Below are 16,867 nucleotides of genomic sequence, written 5' to 3' on the forward strand. Positions count from 1 at the left end.
ATCGGCTCCGGTGATTTGGACATGTGCAAAGAAGGCCGACTGACGCTCCGGTTCGAAGATGTGACTACAGGACAGAGGTTCAGGGCCGAAGGGGTAGAGGAAGACCTAGGAAAACTTTGGAAGAGACTCTAAGAAAAGACTTAGAGTACTTGGATCTAATTTTGGACATGACACAAAACCGAGCGCAATGGCGTTCTAGGATTCATATAGCCGACCCCACATAGTGGGAAAAGGCTTTGTTGTTGTTGTTGTTGTTGTTTTTTCTGCTATCTGTCGTTTGGATTGGATTGTGTTGGATTTGTGAGTTGTTTTAAATTTCGATTTCGAGTAGTCATTAGAGGATGATCATGCATGTACTTGTTTTAGTGACCTTCCCAGAATTGGCTTTGTGTTCTTGAAGCTGTGAGTTTAACTTTGGCAAATTTTTTTTCGCAAAACCATGTTTTTTCCTTGTAACCCAACCAACAACAATAATAGGAAAATATAACTCAGAAAGACCCTACTACTACTGTACTACATTAATCAAACCAAATTACATGAGATTCCATTCCCTACATAAATGAATAAAAGGTCGTACCCAGTGCACAAGGCTCCCTACATAAATGAATAAATAAATATAATTAATTTAGGAAATTTGAAATTTTCTCTTGATCCTGTTGCTTTGGGCACTGAAAATTCTAAACTCCCCTAAATAAATCTTTAATCTCTGTCCTGATGTGGCATTTACTACTGTTGCCCAGCTTGCACATGATAAGGCAGGAGAGAAGAGCTTATAAATCTGTGTTTGTATTGGCGGGATCTTGTCAACCCCCATATAAGGGCAAGTTATATGAAGTCGAAATCCGTCAAGGATCAGAAGGAACAGGAGGAGCCACTCACATTGCTAAACAACCCGTGGCCAGGTTTTTTGATCAAGAGGGTTTGCTGTTCTCGCGTCAAGCTGTCTTGCACGGTGCGAGCATCTGCAGCCCCTCAACTCCCTCCAAGTTATACATGTTGCTAAATAACCTACCCATGCCCCTTGGCCCCCCTCCCTCCATGACACCCGACTCATTGAAGGGATATGTTTATGACACACAGAGTATGTCATGGGGTACGTTCAGGTCCCCCAAGTCATCTAAGCCAATTGGAACCATGATTGCTGCGTATGGAAAGCTTTATTATCTTGCAAGTCCAGCATGCCTCGTATATGAGATGCCATCTCCACCCTTTGAGCGATATGATCCCGGCGCAGACCGTTGGGAGACTCTCCCAATTCTACCCTCCAAACCTGTGTATTGTGAGGAGATAGTTGGTTATGCCGTATGCTGCGGTTATATTTTGGTTTCATTATATGGCAGCAAAGGATTTAGATTCATGGCATTTCACGTAACTCGAGAAAAATGGTACCCTGTAAAGTCAGAAGTACCTCGTCGTGACCGGTGCGGTTATCCTTTCCGGGGGAGGGCCGTGGTTGTGGGCGATAGCATCTATGCCTCGTCCAACAGATATGGCGACGTTATAGAGTTCAACTTCAATTCTACTACCTATTCGGTGAGCAGGCCATTGACGTTGCCAGGTTTGAAATGCCACACAGAGTCTGTGCATTGCGACCCTACTAGAAGGCGAACGGATTATTTCGTTCACCTGGGGGGTTCAGACTTTTGCCTTGTCCAGACTGCCATGGAGAGCTGCAGAAGTGATTGTCAACCACTGTGGGTCACCACGTTCCGAATCGTCGTTGCAAGTGGAGGAGGAAGCTATATCGAGACCTTGCATTCAACGGCATGTGATGTGGACATCGGCGGGGCTAGTTTCCATATTAGGTACAGCTTTGCAAAGTAAGTTCCTTTGTTCTTTCGTCGCGTTTCTTTTTCTTCTTCCCTATTTTTTCAATGCCATTAGTTTATATGATTTCTTTTTAATTATATGACTCAGAGACGAGGAGTGCGATGGTGTTGGACCCGTAGAAGAGGAAAATGGTTCGGCCTCTGATGCAGATGCAGAAGACTACGGTTTTTCACCGGATGAAGACGAATCGAACAGCGAGGTAACACACCATCCTAACTTCCGATCATATTGCTTAGAAATATGTTTTGTCAAACGAAAATAAAAGATTGAATGCCGACCAAGACCTTAATTGCTTGGTTTTAGTTACGAGCCAAATTTGTTTGGTAGATTATTCACAACATTCTGTATGATTCTATCGAGACAGGAGACAAGTGGGGAAGATGACGAAGATGATAAAGATTATATGAAATAGGAGAAACAACTCGAGCGGGCTGAAAGTTGTATCCAGGAGAGTTTGCTGTAATTTACTCTTTTATGTGTAACCTTTACTTCCGTACCAAAGAAGTTGGTCCAAGATTTCGTTAGGGTTTCATAACGATGACAAGTTACGATTATTTTCCCTGCATGTGAATTTGTTATCTTTGCGTTGTGTTTCGATGGTGGGAACTCGGCATAACCAACACACACTTGCTAGATTTAGGTGAAAACTTATTAGGTCATCTCCAACTGAAAGGGCTTAACATAGCCCCGTCCAGAATTATAACCCTGCAACAAATCATTAATGAGGCCATACTCGTGTGCTAATTTATTAGTTTTAATTTATACTTTAAATTTATTGGTAATTTAGTTAAACTGCGGTTGAACTTTTTTTTAAATACAGTCATTGAATTTGAATTAATTATTGCAACTGAGGAGTTAGGTTCCAAAAAAGTGCTTAGGAGGGGGGCTACATTTGGCCTGCCTGATGACCTTAAGCCAAATAATGGTCTGGCAGGCTCAACATAATTATCATCCACATTAATTTAGACAAAACTTCAGTAATTTTCTTTTTCTTAGATTAGGTCCTTCTAACCATTTGACAAATCCAAGATTACATTATTGCCCCAATCATCATTAACTACAGTAAAATGCGGGTTTGAAATCCCCCAAATTAAGGTATTCAAATTGTAAAAATCTCAATATTTAAGAGGTTTATATACCTACAGGCTACACCACAAGGCCCAAAGGTACAACTTGACTTTGTGTTGACACTTGGGATTACTATTTTTATCAGCTATGCTTTGATATTCTGTACAAAATCCCATTGCACATGTAGTCCTTAGTTCTTCCAATTCAATTCCAATCTTTCAACTTCGCATACCTATATTATTTATACAACCTCGCACCAGTATGTGCAATTAGAAAATCAACACATTCTTGGGCCACACGTGACAGATAAGCAACAGATACCCATGCCTAGAAAACTAGAAGCATGGCTAGGTGCAAACACTAATATGTTTGTACTATACTTGATCAATCCCGAAATTACTGAGCACCGGTCAACGTTATACCGTCAAGAACCCATAAGAGTTTCCCTCCAACCAGTGATCGTGATCGTGACCGTATATTGTGCGGTCAAAAATTATTTTAAAATTTAAAATTTAAAATTAAATATAAATATTACCTAACAAAAACTGATCGCACGATATACAATAAAAGATAATGATCACAGGAGGATCCCTAGGAAAAGTATCATTTTCCAAAAATGCACTCCTAGCGCTTAGTTTTTAAATTGTTTAGCTTTTGTCTTTATCAAAATCAAACAAAACCAACTAAAATGGTTCGGATCAGTCGGTTCGGTCAGTTTGGATCAGTCGGTTCGGTCAGTTTCCAAAAAATAATAATAATAAATTAAGAAAAGTGAGAAAAAAAAAAAAAAAAAAAACAGGGGAGCAGCGGTCGGTCACCACAAGAGAGGGAAGCTGAAAAACAGAAGGATTGATAAAACAAAGGAATCATCAGAGTCCGCCCAAGTTTCCAAGTTTCCTTTCTTGTTGGTTTCCTTCCTCTGCTTCTTTTTCCTCCTCCTTCCCGTTTGCTTGCTTTTCTTAACATCAAATTCTCCATTCCTCTGTTGTTTCGAAAAATGGGTTTGCTGGATTCCTTCCTCAATTGGCTCCGCAGGTACCTCTCCGTTTTCTTCTTCTACTTCTTTTTTTTTTTTTTTATGTTAATTTTTTTCACTTTCTTTTGTTTCGTTAATTTGTTTTTTTGAGTTTTTGGATTTGTTTCCGTTGGAATGTGTATTCTAGTTCTCTGATTTATGTGCTCAACTTTGTATTTTCAAGATTTGAGGTGCTAAAAGTTGCTGTCAATCAATAAATAGTACAATTGAAACCGAAAAGTGATTTGCTTGATGGGATGGGGTTTGTTTTGTTGAATCTGTGTATTACCCTGAGCTTTGTGTTATTCCTTAAACCGAAAACCAAACCAAGCGATAAACGAAATTGCAAACAACACAAAACAATTTCCTCCGATAGGAGTATCTCTCTACCAAAAAGGCGACCCCAAGCCAACAAGGCTCTCTGCTCGCGTTGCTTTGCAAAGAGATTGTTTTCTCGAATGCAAACAGGAGTGCCTCTCTACCAATGGAACCTTTTGTTAATCACCAATCAAATACATGAGAACTCACAAATTCACAATAGCTCTCAAGTACACAATGAATGCCTCACAATCTTCTGTTTAAAACTGCTCCGATGATCGTCTGTTTAGACTAATAGATGACATAGGTTACAGCCAAAACCTAGTAGGAAACCAAATCCGACAATACATAGGAAACCAAATCCTAGACTAAAACAATATCCTTAACAAAATAGGATATCACGCTTATAGTTAGCTTGCGTCCAGATGAACCCAAAAAACGTACATCTTTATATCCTATATTGATACTTGTTTTAGATTAGGCACATATTGATTTTATGCCAATTCCAACACACTGTTCAATTTCGGTTGAGAACTCCATGTTTAATATCAGTCTCAAATTAGGTTTCTTTTAGGCTTTGTGACTCCAATGGGTTCGAGCACTTAGTAGTTAAATCATGAGAACCAAGACGATTTTCTTACTGTGTAATAGCTGCTGAAAAGATATGTGGACTGAGAAAATTTAGGAATTTGATCTTTTCGTTCTGTCAACATTGCAACTTTGTGGTTATTCTGATTGAGGTCATCTTCATTGTTAAAACCATAGTAGTGACACTCGCGAAGGTGAAAGAATCCATGCTATTGTTAAGATCTTATTGGTGGGACTTTGGGAGCGATATCATGTTGATACTATTAGGGTTTTAATTTTACTCCTCCCTCCCTACCCTTCCAAGGGATAAAGAACACGTTTGAATAAATATCTGATATAGCTTTATTGTTACTGGAACCTAATTGTAGCTTTATTGTTACCGGAACCTAAAGGTACCCTTCTTTGAGTCTTCCATCTACAGAACTGAAAAACCAATTATACTCTTTGTTGAGATAGGCTAACTGTAGTCTATGCCTGTGCGACTTTTGAAGTTTTGGTTGCATTACTGCTTAAATATTGGAAACATTGGACACCACCAAGTGAAGCAATGCATAAGTTGGAATTCGAGTTTCCCTGAGGGGCAGCACATATGTGTTGCTCTAAATCCTTTTAAATAATTACATATAGTTTTCATGGTGTTATTTGATATTGAATTTCCTATACCTAAATGGGGGTACACATTGCACATTTCATGAACATAAAGAAGATGTACAATCCTCTTAAAATCAACTGAGCACTAAGTTGAAGTTCTAATAGTAATACTCAAAAAAAGAAAAGAAAAGAAGACAAAAACATAACGAGAGAACTATATAAACTTAATGTGCAAGTTCAAAAGTTCATACAAAAACTTTGGAACTTGTTATTCACGTTATCTTAAAAGCTTTTTTAGATCCAGTACCTAGAACACTAAAACAAGAAAGTGTCAGAAGCAAGAATAAGGAAACTTAAACTCTTAAAATTTTCAACTTATCAGAATCCTGACACAAACTCCGCCTATGTCTTACATGGCCGGTCCCAAGCCCGGATAAAGGAGGAGGGGGAGGGCGTCAGGTAGTCGACAGCCGGCACTCCATGATCACGTCGAATCCTTATGAAAATGAATCCAGAACAAAATCGCGCTAAAGCTAGGGCGTCACCCGTAAGTGGCGCGCTGTGTGGCCTGAGCACAGTGATAAGTGAGCAAGGGTCGCTGCATCTCCATCGGCACCCGGATGCAGTGTTAAATGAGCAAGGGGGCCATAGAAACTTCTTTTCGAACGACTCCACTCAAAGTTGTTTGGGAGCATATGCTCCTATCAACTTTACCCGGGACACACAAAAGAAGTACTTTGATCCTATTAGACGGGGGAGGGTGAAGAAGCTAGGACAGAAGGGTAGAGTTCAAGAGAGCAAAATGCGTTTAGGAACGTGGAATATAGGAACCTTAACGGGAAAATCTATGGAAGTAGTGGAAGTTATGGTGAGGAGAAGGATAAATATTATGTGCCTACAAGAAACTAAGTGGGTTGGTAGTAAGGCAAAGGATCTAGAAAACTCAGGGTTTAAACTTTGGTATTCGGGCACAAATAGAACGAGAAACGGTGTTGGCATCATCGTGGACAAGACCTTGGTACAAGATGTTGTAGATGTCAAGAGGGTAGGAGATAGAATCATGGCAATCAAGATTGTAATAGGACAAGAACTTATCAATGTGATTAGTGCGTACGCACCTCAAGTAGGGTTGGATACGAGTTCGAAGGAGAAATTTTGGGAAGATCTTGTAGACTTGGTGCAAGGAATTGCTCAGACGGAGAAGTTATTTATAGGAGGAGATTTAAATGGACACGTGGGCAGGGAGACAGGCAACTATGGAGGTTTTCATGGTGGCCATGGTTTTGGGGAGAGAAACGAGGATGGGGAAGCTATCTTGGATTTTGCAATGGCATATGATCTCTTCTTAGCCAACACCTTCTTTAAGAAGAGAGAAGAACATGTGATCACCTACAAGAGTGGGTCGTCAAAAACACAAATAGATTTTCTTCTAATGAGGAAAGGGGATCGTATAACTTGTAAGGATTGCAAAGTTATACCAGGAGAGAGCGTGGCTAATCAACATCGCTTGTTGGTGATGGATGTACATATCAAAAGAGTAAGACAAAAGAACAAGACTTGGAAGTGCCCAAGGACTAGATGGTGGAATCTAAAAGAAGAAAAACAAGTCATTTTCAAAGAGAAGGTAATCACCCAATGTGTGTGGGATAGAGAGGGGGAAGCTAGCCAAATGTGGGATTCCATGGCTAGTTGTATCCGAAAAGTAGCAAAAGAGGTATTAGGAGAGTCCAAGGGCTTTGCCCCACACCAAAAGGAATCTTGGTGGTGGAATGAGGAGGTACAAACAAAGGTGAAGGCTAAGAAGGAATGTTGTAAAGCCTTATACAAGGAGAGGACCGATGAAAATGGTGAAAAGTATAGAAAAGCGAAGCAAGAGGCGAAAAAAGCTGTCAGAGAAGCTAAGTTAGCGGCTTACGACGATATGTATAAACGACTAGATACCAAAGAAGGAGAGTTGGATATCTATAAACTATCTAGAGCAAGGGAAAAGAAGACAAGGGACCTAAACCAAGTGAGGTGCATCAAGGATGAGGATGGAAAGGTTCTTGCTACAGAGAACGCGGTTAAAGACAGATGGAGAGGTTATTTTCATAATCTTTTCAATGAAGGACATGAAATGAGTGATTCTTTAGGGGAGTTGAGTAACTCAGAAGAGTGTAGAAACTACTCTTTTTATCGTCGAATCCGGAAGGAAGAAGTGGTTGTAGCTTTGAAGAAGATGAAGCATAAAAAAGCAATAGGCCCAGACAATATACCAATCGAAGTGTGGAAACTTTTGGGAGAGACAGGTATAACATGGCTCACTGACCTTTTCAATAGGATTTTGAAAACGAAGAAGATGCCAAATGAGTGGCGAACGAGCACTTTGGTGCCTATCTACAAGAACAAGGGCGACGTACAAAATTGCATGAACTATAGGGGTATTAAGCTAATGAGTCATACAATGAAGCTCTGGGAGAGAGTCATTGAGCATAGATTGAGGCAAGAGACACGGGTTTCGGACAACCAATTCGGGTTCATGCCAGGGCGCTCAACCATGGAGGCAATCTATCTCTTACGAAGATTGATGGAAAGATATAGAGATGGGAAAAAGGATTTACACATGGTCTTTATAGATTTGGAAAAAGCGTATGATAGGGTCCCAAGAGACATTCTTTGGAGGATTTTAGAGAAGAAAGGAGTACGAGTAGCATATATCCAAGCTATAAAGGATATGTATGAAGGAGCAAAGACTGCCGTAAGAACTCATGAAGGACAAACCGAAAGCTTCCCCATAACTGTAGGATTACATCAAGGCTCATCCTTAAGTCCTTACCTTTTTGCGTTGGTAATGGATGAGTTAACAGGACATATTCAAGATGATATTCCTTGGTGTATGCTTTTCGCAGACGATATAGTGTTGATAGATGAAACTCAGGAAGGGGTAAATGCAAAGCTTAACCTTTGGAGAGAAGTGTTGGAATCAAAAGGTCTTCGCCTAAGCCGATCAAAGACAGAATATATGGAGTGCAAGTTCAGTGCAAATGGAGGCCAAAACGAGTTAGGGGTGAGGATCGGAGATCAAGAAATACCAAAAAGCGACCGTTTTCGTTACCTAGGATCTATCTTGCAAAAGAACGGAGAATTAGATGGAGATCTCAACCATAGAATACAAGCTGGATGGATGAAGTGGAAGAGTGCATCCGGTGTGTTGTGTGACCGCCGTATGCCATTGAAGCTCAAGGGAAAATTTTATAGGACGGCAATAAGGTCGGCGATGCTGTATGGCACAGAATGTTGGGCGGTGAAACATCAACACGTACACAAAATGGGTGTAGCGGAGATGAGGATGCTTCGTTGGATGTGTGGGCACACGAGAAAGGATAAGATTAAGAATGAGGATATCCGGGGTAAAGTAGGAGTAGCCGAAATTGAAGGAAAGATGAGAGAAAATCGGTTACGGTGGTTTGGACATGTGCAAAGAAGGCCTACTGACGCTCCGATTAGAAGATGCGACTATGGGACAGAGGTTCAGGGCCGAAGGGGTAGAGGAAGACCTAGGAAAACTTTGGAAGAGACTCTAAGAAAAGACTTAGAGTACTTGGATCTAACGGAGGACATGACACAGGATCGAGCACAATGGCGTTCTAAGATTCATATAGCCGATCCCACTCGGTGACTTGGATTTTCCAAGTCTCCAATCGAGAAGTTTTCCTCACTCGGGAAATTAAGGGAACACTACCCCAACCTACATGCTCCACTCAGAAAGCTTCAACATACAAGCTTCAACAAAAGAAAATTCAAAGAACTTAGCGAAGAAGGCTTTGGTGTATTTAACACAATACGTTGAAATGAAGGAAAGCTTATTTATTGATATCCCCGATCAGCTACAAATATGTACATATACATGAGTCAAAATAAACACACAAGACGGAGCCTTCACAAAGGTTGCTTAGGAGAAGTCTCAGCAGTCGGTAGAGCCCCAGAAAGAGAAGGCACCGGAGGGGGATCATTTGGAGCCTCAGTACTGGACAGAACCCTAGAAGGAGGAGGCATCAGAGGTTGATCATTCGGAGCTTCATTACGCGGTACAGCCCCAGAAGACGAAGGCAATAAATGCCTTTGGAACAAACCCACAAATCTCTGATGATCAAGTAAAACCTGACCATCAGTTTCCTTCATCTGGTCAAGCTTCCTCTTCATGTTTGTAGCATAGTCATGTGCGAGCCGGTGCAACTGTTTATTCTCATGCTTGAGCCCTCTAATCTCCTGTTTGAGACTCATCACTTCAGCCGCCAAGGATTCAACTTGGCGGGTTCGAGCAAATAGGCGTTGGGCCATATTAGACACAGAACCTGCACACTGAACACTGAGAGCCAGCGAATCCTTAACAGCTAACTCATCAGACCGTTTGGAAAGTAGTCTGTTATCTTTGGGAGTGAGAAGGTTCCTGGCCACCACCGCAGCGGACATATCATTCTTCATCACGGAATCCCCAACGGTAAGAGGACCAGTAGGAGAGACGAAGGATGGGCGCCATATGTTGTCTGGAGAAGGTGGGGCTGCCTCTTCAACAAGGTTCAAGTCAAAACGACGGTCGGAGGGGCCAGACATTTTCAAAGGTGTTGAAGATAGAAGAGGTCGGACAAATCAAGATCTTAGAAGTGCAAGAATGAAGCTTCTACTGGTGGAGATTCAAGTGTGCTTTGGAACTTAATGTCAGCCTCTATAAAAATCTGCACTCGACGGAGCTTCGGAAATCGAAGAGGCGCCTGCTCAGAAATCGAAGAGGCGTTTGCTTTCTCAAAAGCTGGGCTGCTTAGAGATCACGAGGGTTGATCTCAGAAATCGAAGAGGCGTTTGCTTTCTCAAAAGTTGGGCTGCTCAAAGACCACGAAGGCCGATCTCAGAAATCGAAGAGGCGCTCGCTTTCTCAAAAGCTGGGCTCCCCAGAGACCACGAGGGCCGATCTCAGAAATCGAAGAGGCACCTACTTTTCCAGCCTTGTCAGCACCCGTCACACGCACACTCAGCTTTGCAGAAATTATGGGCATTCTGTCGAAGACTTCTGGGGAAGTAGAAAACACATGAATCTTACTGTTCAATCACCCACTTCCCACACGCAACAATAGCTCATGGGTACCACAGATAACTTTGCCAAAGTTCTCTGCCAAAGTTGAGCACGTGAAGCTTGCAGCTCCCACTACATCGCTCTGACCAAGAAGGGTAAAAGAATAGCAAAGAAACAGCACTAACAAAGTTTAGACCCATAAATTTTGAAGGTCTAGCTACCATATTATTACCCACAAGGGTAAAGGAACAGTACCACTGCTGGATAATTGGAAAGTCCCTGTGTGTCAACCTCTGTGCTTCGTGGCAAGGTAGACTAGCAAACATGCCCAACCTTTACTCACATTCGAGAAAACACTCCCAATAAGATTGCTTGCTCCAAAATCGAAGAGGCACCGTCCTCCGAATCTCGAGAGCCAGACTCCCAACATGACTACTTTCTTAAAAATCAAAGAGAGGGTAAAGGAACAGTACCATTGCTGGATAATTGGAAAGCCCCTGTGTGTCAACCTCTGTGCTTCGTGGCAAGGTAGACTAGCAAACATGCCCAACCTTTACTCACATTCGAGAAAACACTCCCAACAAGATTGCTTGCTCCAAAATCGAAGAGGCACCGCCCTCCGAATCTCGAGAGCCAGACTCCCAACGTGATTACTTTCTCAAAAATCGAAGAGACACTGCTCCCCGAATCTTCGAGAGCCAGACCCCCAGCATGATTGCTTTCTCAAAAATCGATGAGGCATCGTTCTCCGAATCAATCGAAGAGGCGCTCGCTTTCTCAAAAGCTGGGCTGCTCAGAGACCACGAGGGCCGATCTCAGAAATCGAAGAGGCACCTACTTTTCTAGCCTTGTCAGCACCTGTCACACGCACTCAGCTTTGCAGAAATTATGGGAATTCTGTCGAAGACTTCTGGTGAAGTAGAAAGCACATGAATCTTACTGTTCAATCACCCACTTCCCACACGCAACAATAGCTCATGGGTACCACAGATAACTTTGCCAAAGTTCTCTGCCAAAGTTGAGCACGTGAAGCTTGCAGCTCCCACTACATCGCTCTAACCAAGAAAGGTAAAAGAATAGCAAAGAAACAGCACTAACAAAGTTTAGACACATAAATTTTGAAGGTCTAGCTACCATATTATTACCCACAAGGGTAAAGGAACAGTACCACTGCTGGATAATTGGAAAGTCCCTGTGTGTCAACCTCTGTGCTTCAAGGCAATGTAGACTAGCAAACATGCCCAACCTTTACTCACTTTCGAGAAAACACTCCCAACAAGATTGCTTGCTCCAAAATCGAAGAGGCACCGTCCTCCGAATCTCGAGAGCCAGACTCCCAACATGACTACTTTCTCAAAAGCGAAGAGAGGGTAAAGGAACAGTACCATTGCTGGATAATTGGAAAGTCTCTGTGTGTCAACCTTTGTGCTTCGTGGCAAGGTAGACTAGCAAACATGCCCAACCTTTACTCACATTCGAGACAACACTCCCAACTGGATTGCTTGCTCCAAAATCGAAGAGGCACCGCTCTCCGAATCTCGAGAGCCAGACTCCCAACATGATTACTTCCTCAAAAATCGAAGAGACACTGCTCTACGAATCTCGAGAGCCAGACCCCCAGCATGATTGCTTTCTCAAAAATCGAAGAGGCATCGTTCTCCGAATCTCGAGAGCCAGATACCACAGACCACTTTTTCAAAGTGCTCTGACAGAGTTAAAACATGTGAAACTGGCAGCTCCCACTACCGTGCTATGACCAAGCAGGGTAAAGGAATAGCATTACTACTTGTTGTTAGGGAGACTCCTATATATGTCGACCTCCATCCCCAACGGACAGGCAGACCTGCAAAAATGCTCAACCCTTCATCATATCTGAGAGGGCACTCCCAACGAAGCCTTTCGAAATATTCAGCTTTCTTTCCCCCCGATAATACCTCTGCAAACAAGCTATACTAGAGCAAGAATATCTCATATCATCAGGGTTAAAAGCAAGAGTATCCCATATCATGCTTTTTCCCTATCTTTTCCTTTGGCCTTGTTTTTACCTGCAAGACAAGGAGAAAGAGAGCAATCAGTCAGCACTTGGATCAAGCTTCCAGCCAGGAACTGACTGCCTGGAACCCCTTACCTGATTACTTACCTGGCATTGCTCTCGAGTACTCATCTTCAACATCTTATGTTTCCAGGGAAGATTCCGCATCTACTTGAGGAACAGATAGGGCAAGTGCGAAGGATACAAGGAAGCATGTGGAGACAAGCGTAACAGCACACGTGCCGATACACCCATTACTCTGTCAAAAGCAAAAGTATCCCATATCAGCAGGGTGGAACGTACTCTAGATTTGATGGACTTGTTTTGACCCTCAAATTCTTCAGTCGGCCTTATACTCTGGAGGAAACCAGAAAACCCTCCAGCTCAGTTCAAGAATAAGCCTGTGGAAAGTTACTTCTTCAAAAGCAAAAGTATCTCATATCATCTCTTCTCATTTTTCTTCTTTTTATCCTTCATGCTGCTGCAAGATGGGGAGAAGGTGAACAATCAGTCGGAGCTCTGATTGCTTACCTTGTCTGTCACCTCTTTCAGCAGACCCCCTAGCTCGGCGACTTGGGAGACTCCTACTACATGGTTTGTATCGCGCTTGACCAAGCCTGAGACTACAAGTAAGCTTCAAGTGAAATTGATACATTACCTTGTGCATCTCCACCAGTTAAAGATACCACCCCTGGATGGAGGAAGAGTACTTCCAGAGAAGATGCCACATCTACCTATGAGACAGATAAGGCAAGTCAAGACGACACCACACTCCGATACTTAGAAGTTTCGTGATTACGAGATCATTCTCCCACAATATTTCCTAATGTCATTTGTACTAAATCATTCACTTGTACTCACTAAAGGAAAGCTTGAACCTATGTACTTGTGTAAACCCTTCACAATTAATGAGAACTCTTCTATTCCGTGGACGTAGCCAATCTGGGTGAACCACGTACATCTTGTGTTTGCTTTCCTATCTCTATCCATTTATATACTTATCCACACTAATGACCGGAGCAATCTAGCGAAGATCACAAAAAGCGACCGTTTTCGCTACCTAGGATCTATCTTGCAAGAGAACGGAGAATTAGATGGAGATCTCAACCATAGAATACGAGCTGGATGGATGAAGTGTAAGAGTGCATCTGGCGTGTTGTGTGACCGTCGTAGGCCACTGAAGCTCAAGGGAAAATTTTATAGGACGGCAATAAGGCCAGCGATGTTGTATGGCACAGAATGTTGGGCGGTGAAGCATCAACACGTACACAAAATGGGTGTAGCGGAGATGAGGATGCTTCGTGGGATGTGTGGGCACACGAGAAAGGATAAGATTGGGAATGAGGATATCCGAGGTAAAGTAGGAGTAGCCGAAATTGTAGGAAAGATGAGAGAAAATCGGCTCCGATGATTTGGACATGTGCAAAGAAGGCCGACTGACGCTCCGGTTCGAAGATGTGACTACGGGACAGAGGTTCAGGGCCAAAGGGGTAGAGGAAGACCTAGGAAAACTTTGGAAGAGACTCTAAGAAAAGACTTAGAGTACTTGGATCTAACGGAGGACATGACACAAAACCGAGCGCAATGGCGTTCTAGGATTCATATAGCCGACCCCACTTAGTGGGAAAAGGCTTTGTTGTTGTTGTTGTTGTTGTATCAGAATCCTGACACAAATATAGGAGTTCTCATCTGATCCAGATTAGTGTAAAAACTTTCTGTTTGGTTTCATTTGATAAACTATTCTAATGGATTAAAAGCTAGCTGACAAATCTTAGCTAATATAATCTGGGATTGTTTTGTCAAGAGATGGAGCAATTTGAACTCTTCTTTCTCTCTAATGTTGTTTCTTGATATCGACACTCGATTTTGTATACTTCTCCTGTTCTAGGAAGAGGTAGTAGCTCTTATTGAGCAATGTCTAGTGAAATAAGTTCTTAGGTCCTTGAAACATGAGCAATATAAATGGAAAGTCCCTAGAATCCCTAGATGATTCCGATCAAGGCGATGACTTTGAAGCATAATGGACTATGTTCCGTCTCACTAGCTCAAACCTCTTAACCCATATCATTCCTATGACATGTCTAAATTATTTTATCCCCTGAAGTGTTTGTTCCTTCTAATCCATCCCAACTACTCATCTGAAGTCGTCTATTATTTCTGTTCAAACAGTCTAGCGACATTGAGACGTATCTCTTTTCTTGGCTGAACATGATGATTTAAAAATACATAATACAAGGATAGAATGGTCTCTACCTTGGAGTCATTAGACTTGTTTTACAACCGAATTTCCTTGCATGAGAAAGTGTTAACTGTAGTAAAACTGTTGGACATGATATGGGACAAGTTTGAGGATGCATTTTCATCCTTGTGGATTCTGCATATGATGACTGCGATCCTTTGGTTGAAGCATGTAATTTTCTTAGAATACAGGCATGATTGAACATTTAAAAGCTGTAACATGTGAGAACTATTGGCTTCTATATACTTTCACGTTTCCTTAAATTGTTTGCAGTGAGTCTTATTGGGGTTCGCCTTTCTGTTATTATGAAAATGTTTCAAATTGAAAGGTTTCTGGGTTTATCTTATCAGTTTGCTAACTTTGTGTCACCCAACCGTGTGCGTACATGTCAGCTTATTTTTTAAACAGGAAATGGAACTTTCACTAGTAGGGCTTCAGAATGCAGGAAAGACATCTCTTTTAAATGCCATTGCTGTGAGTGAACGCAAACGTTGCATGTCCTTTATACCATGTACAATTGCTTTCCCTTCACATTAATCGTTCTATGTTTTCTTTACCAGACAGGGGGCTACAGTGAGGACATGATTCCAACCGTAAGCATATCTCTTGAACAAACTAAGGAATTAAGCAGACATTTTATATGATCAAATAAATAAATAAATAAGCATATAACATGAAAAGTAATACTTCTAGTACTTACGACGAATATTCGTTCTATGAAAACTAGGTTGGATTCAACATGCGAAAAGTAACCAAGGGAAACGTGACAATTAAGGTTTGGGACCTTGGAGGGCAAAGAAGGTTCCGCTCAATGTGGGAGCGTTACTGTCGTGGCGTCTCTGTAATTGTGTAAGTCTTTCAGTCATTTACTATCTCTTAGTTTCTCTCGTTTTAATATCACATATCTTTCTTTTGCCATCAATTGCTTTTCAGATGTTTCTGGCTTTTCAGGAAACCAGCAAATGCCTGCTACTGTGCAGGAACATTATATTTTGTTCCTGAAACTTAATCCTGAATCGAAATTGGGCTCTTTTTTCTTTTTTGATATTTTATTCTTCTAAGAACCATGGCAATTTAACTGGTAATTATATTATTGAAAAACGAAGATTCCTTACTTTTATTCTTACATCCGGTATTATACAAAGTAGGCTATCTGTCATTCATTATCGTTCTCTTTGGCGACATTAATCAGTTTTTTTCAACAATATATGTTTCTCTTGAGATAACAATGTATGGTTTCATCAGACGGCAAATCTATTTCAAGACTTGTCATATTAGTTTATTCTTTTTCGTACACATAATAGTTATTTCATGATGGATGTTGTCACAGCTATGTAGTTGATGCTGCTGACAGAGACAGTGTTCCAATAGCTCGAAGTGAGCTGCACGACCTCTTGATGAAACCTTCTTTAAGCAGGATTCCGTTACTTGTTCTTGGCAACAAAATCGACAAGTCTGAGGCTCTTTCCAAGCAAGCATTGGTTGATCAGCTGTGAGTACAGAATATTCTACAAGTTGATACTTCACCCACCATTTTCGTTTTGTTGCTGATTTCTACTTGATGTTTTTCATTGGGTGTTTTCAGAGGCCTTGATTCAATCACGGACAAAGAAGTATGCTGCTATATGATTTCATGCAAGGACTCCGTAAACATAGACGTCGTCATTGATTGGCTTATCAAACACTCCAAAACAGCAAAATGATCCGCGAATGGCCCTTGCATTTCGAGGCGACAATCAGGCGCTGAAAGAAATGTCGATGAAAACAACCGTTTCGAGACTCTGTAGCTATAGTAGGTAGCTACTCTCCGAATAGAGATCTGTACAGGATTTGTATAGTTGCGAAGTGTGTGATGCTTTGGTTATATTTTCCCTTGTTCCTTCCTTGGTAACCATTTCAATTTCAAATGAAGGATCCCAAATTAGAAGCACCTTATTGTTAATTAAATATTTCTATGTTATCACTCAAGAATGAGGATCCTCTCAGGGATCCTGGAAATCTTTTAATTGTGTCTATTTATTGTATATCGTACGGTCAGTTTTCGTTAGTTATTGTTTGTGTCTAATTTTAAATAAAAAAAAATTAAAATAGTTTCTGATCGCACGATGTACGATAAACAGACACGATTAAAAGATT

The 16,867-nt window shown here is 41.4% G+C and overlaps 2 protein-coding genes and 1 long non-coding RNA gene across 3 annotated transcripts in view; all 3 read left to right on the forward strand.

The window, feature by feature from the left end:
- LOC139193693 (uncharacterized) overlaps positions 1 to 16,867 on the forward strand; it is a 43,420-nt gene that overhangs the window by 8,466 nt on the left and 18,087 nt on the right. The gene's annotated exons all lie outside the window — the stretch shown is intronic.
- LOC103420773 (uncharacterized) lies at positions 707 to 2,395 on the forward strand. Its single transcript, XM_008358813.4, has 3 exons — positions 707 to 1,820; positions 1,918 to 2,029; positions 2,195 to 2,395. Exons 1-3 carry the CDS (start codon positions 715 to 717, stop codon positions 2,240 to 2,242), a joined length of 1,266 nt encoding a protein of 421 aa, XP_008357035.2. The 5' UTR covers positions 707 to 714; the 3' UTR covers positions 2,243 to 2,395.
- LOC103405882 (ADP-ribosylation factor-like protein 8c) lies at positions 3,702 to 16,661 on the forward strand. The gene is made up of 7 exons (XM_070817218.1): positions 3,702 to 3,802; positions 3,884 to 3,933; positions 15,124 to 15,205; positions 15,292 to 15,324; positions 15,459 to 15,580; positions 16,062 to 16,223; positions 16,317 to 16,661. The coding sequence occupies exons 2-7, from the start codon at positions 3,896 to 3,898 to the stop codon at positions 16,432 to 16,434; spliced, it is 555 nt and encodes a 184-aa protein (XP_070673319.1). The 5' UTR covers positions 3,702 to 3,802; positions 3,884 to 3,895; the 3' UTR covers positions 16,435 to 16,661.

This window comes from Malus domestica, chromosome 17 (genome assembly GCF_042453785.1).
Source record: "Malus domestica chromosome 17, GDT2T_hap1".
In the NCBI taxonomy this organism is placed as follows: Eukaryota; Viridiplantae; Streptophyta; class Magnoliopsida; order Rosales; family Rosaceae; genus Malus; species Malus domestica.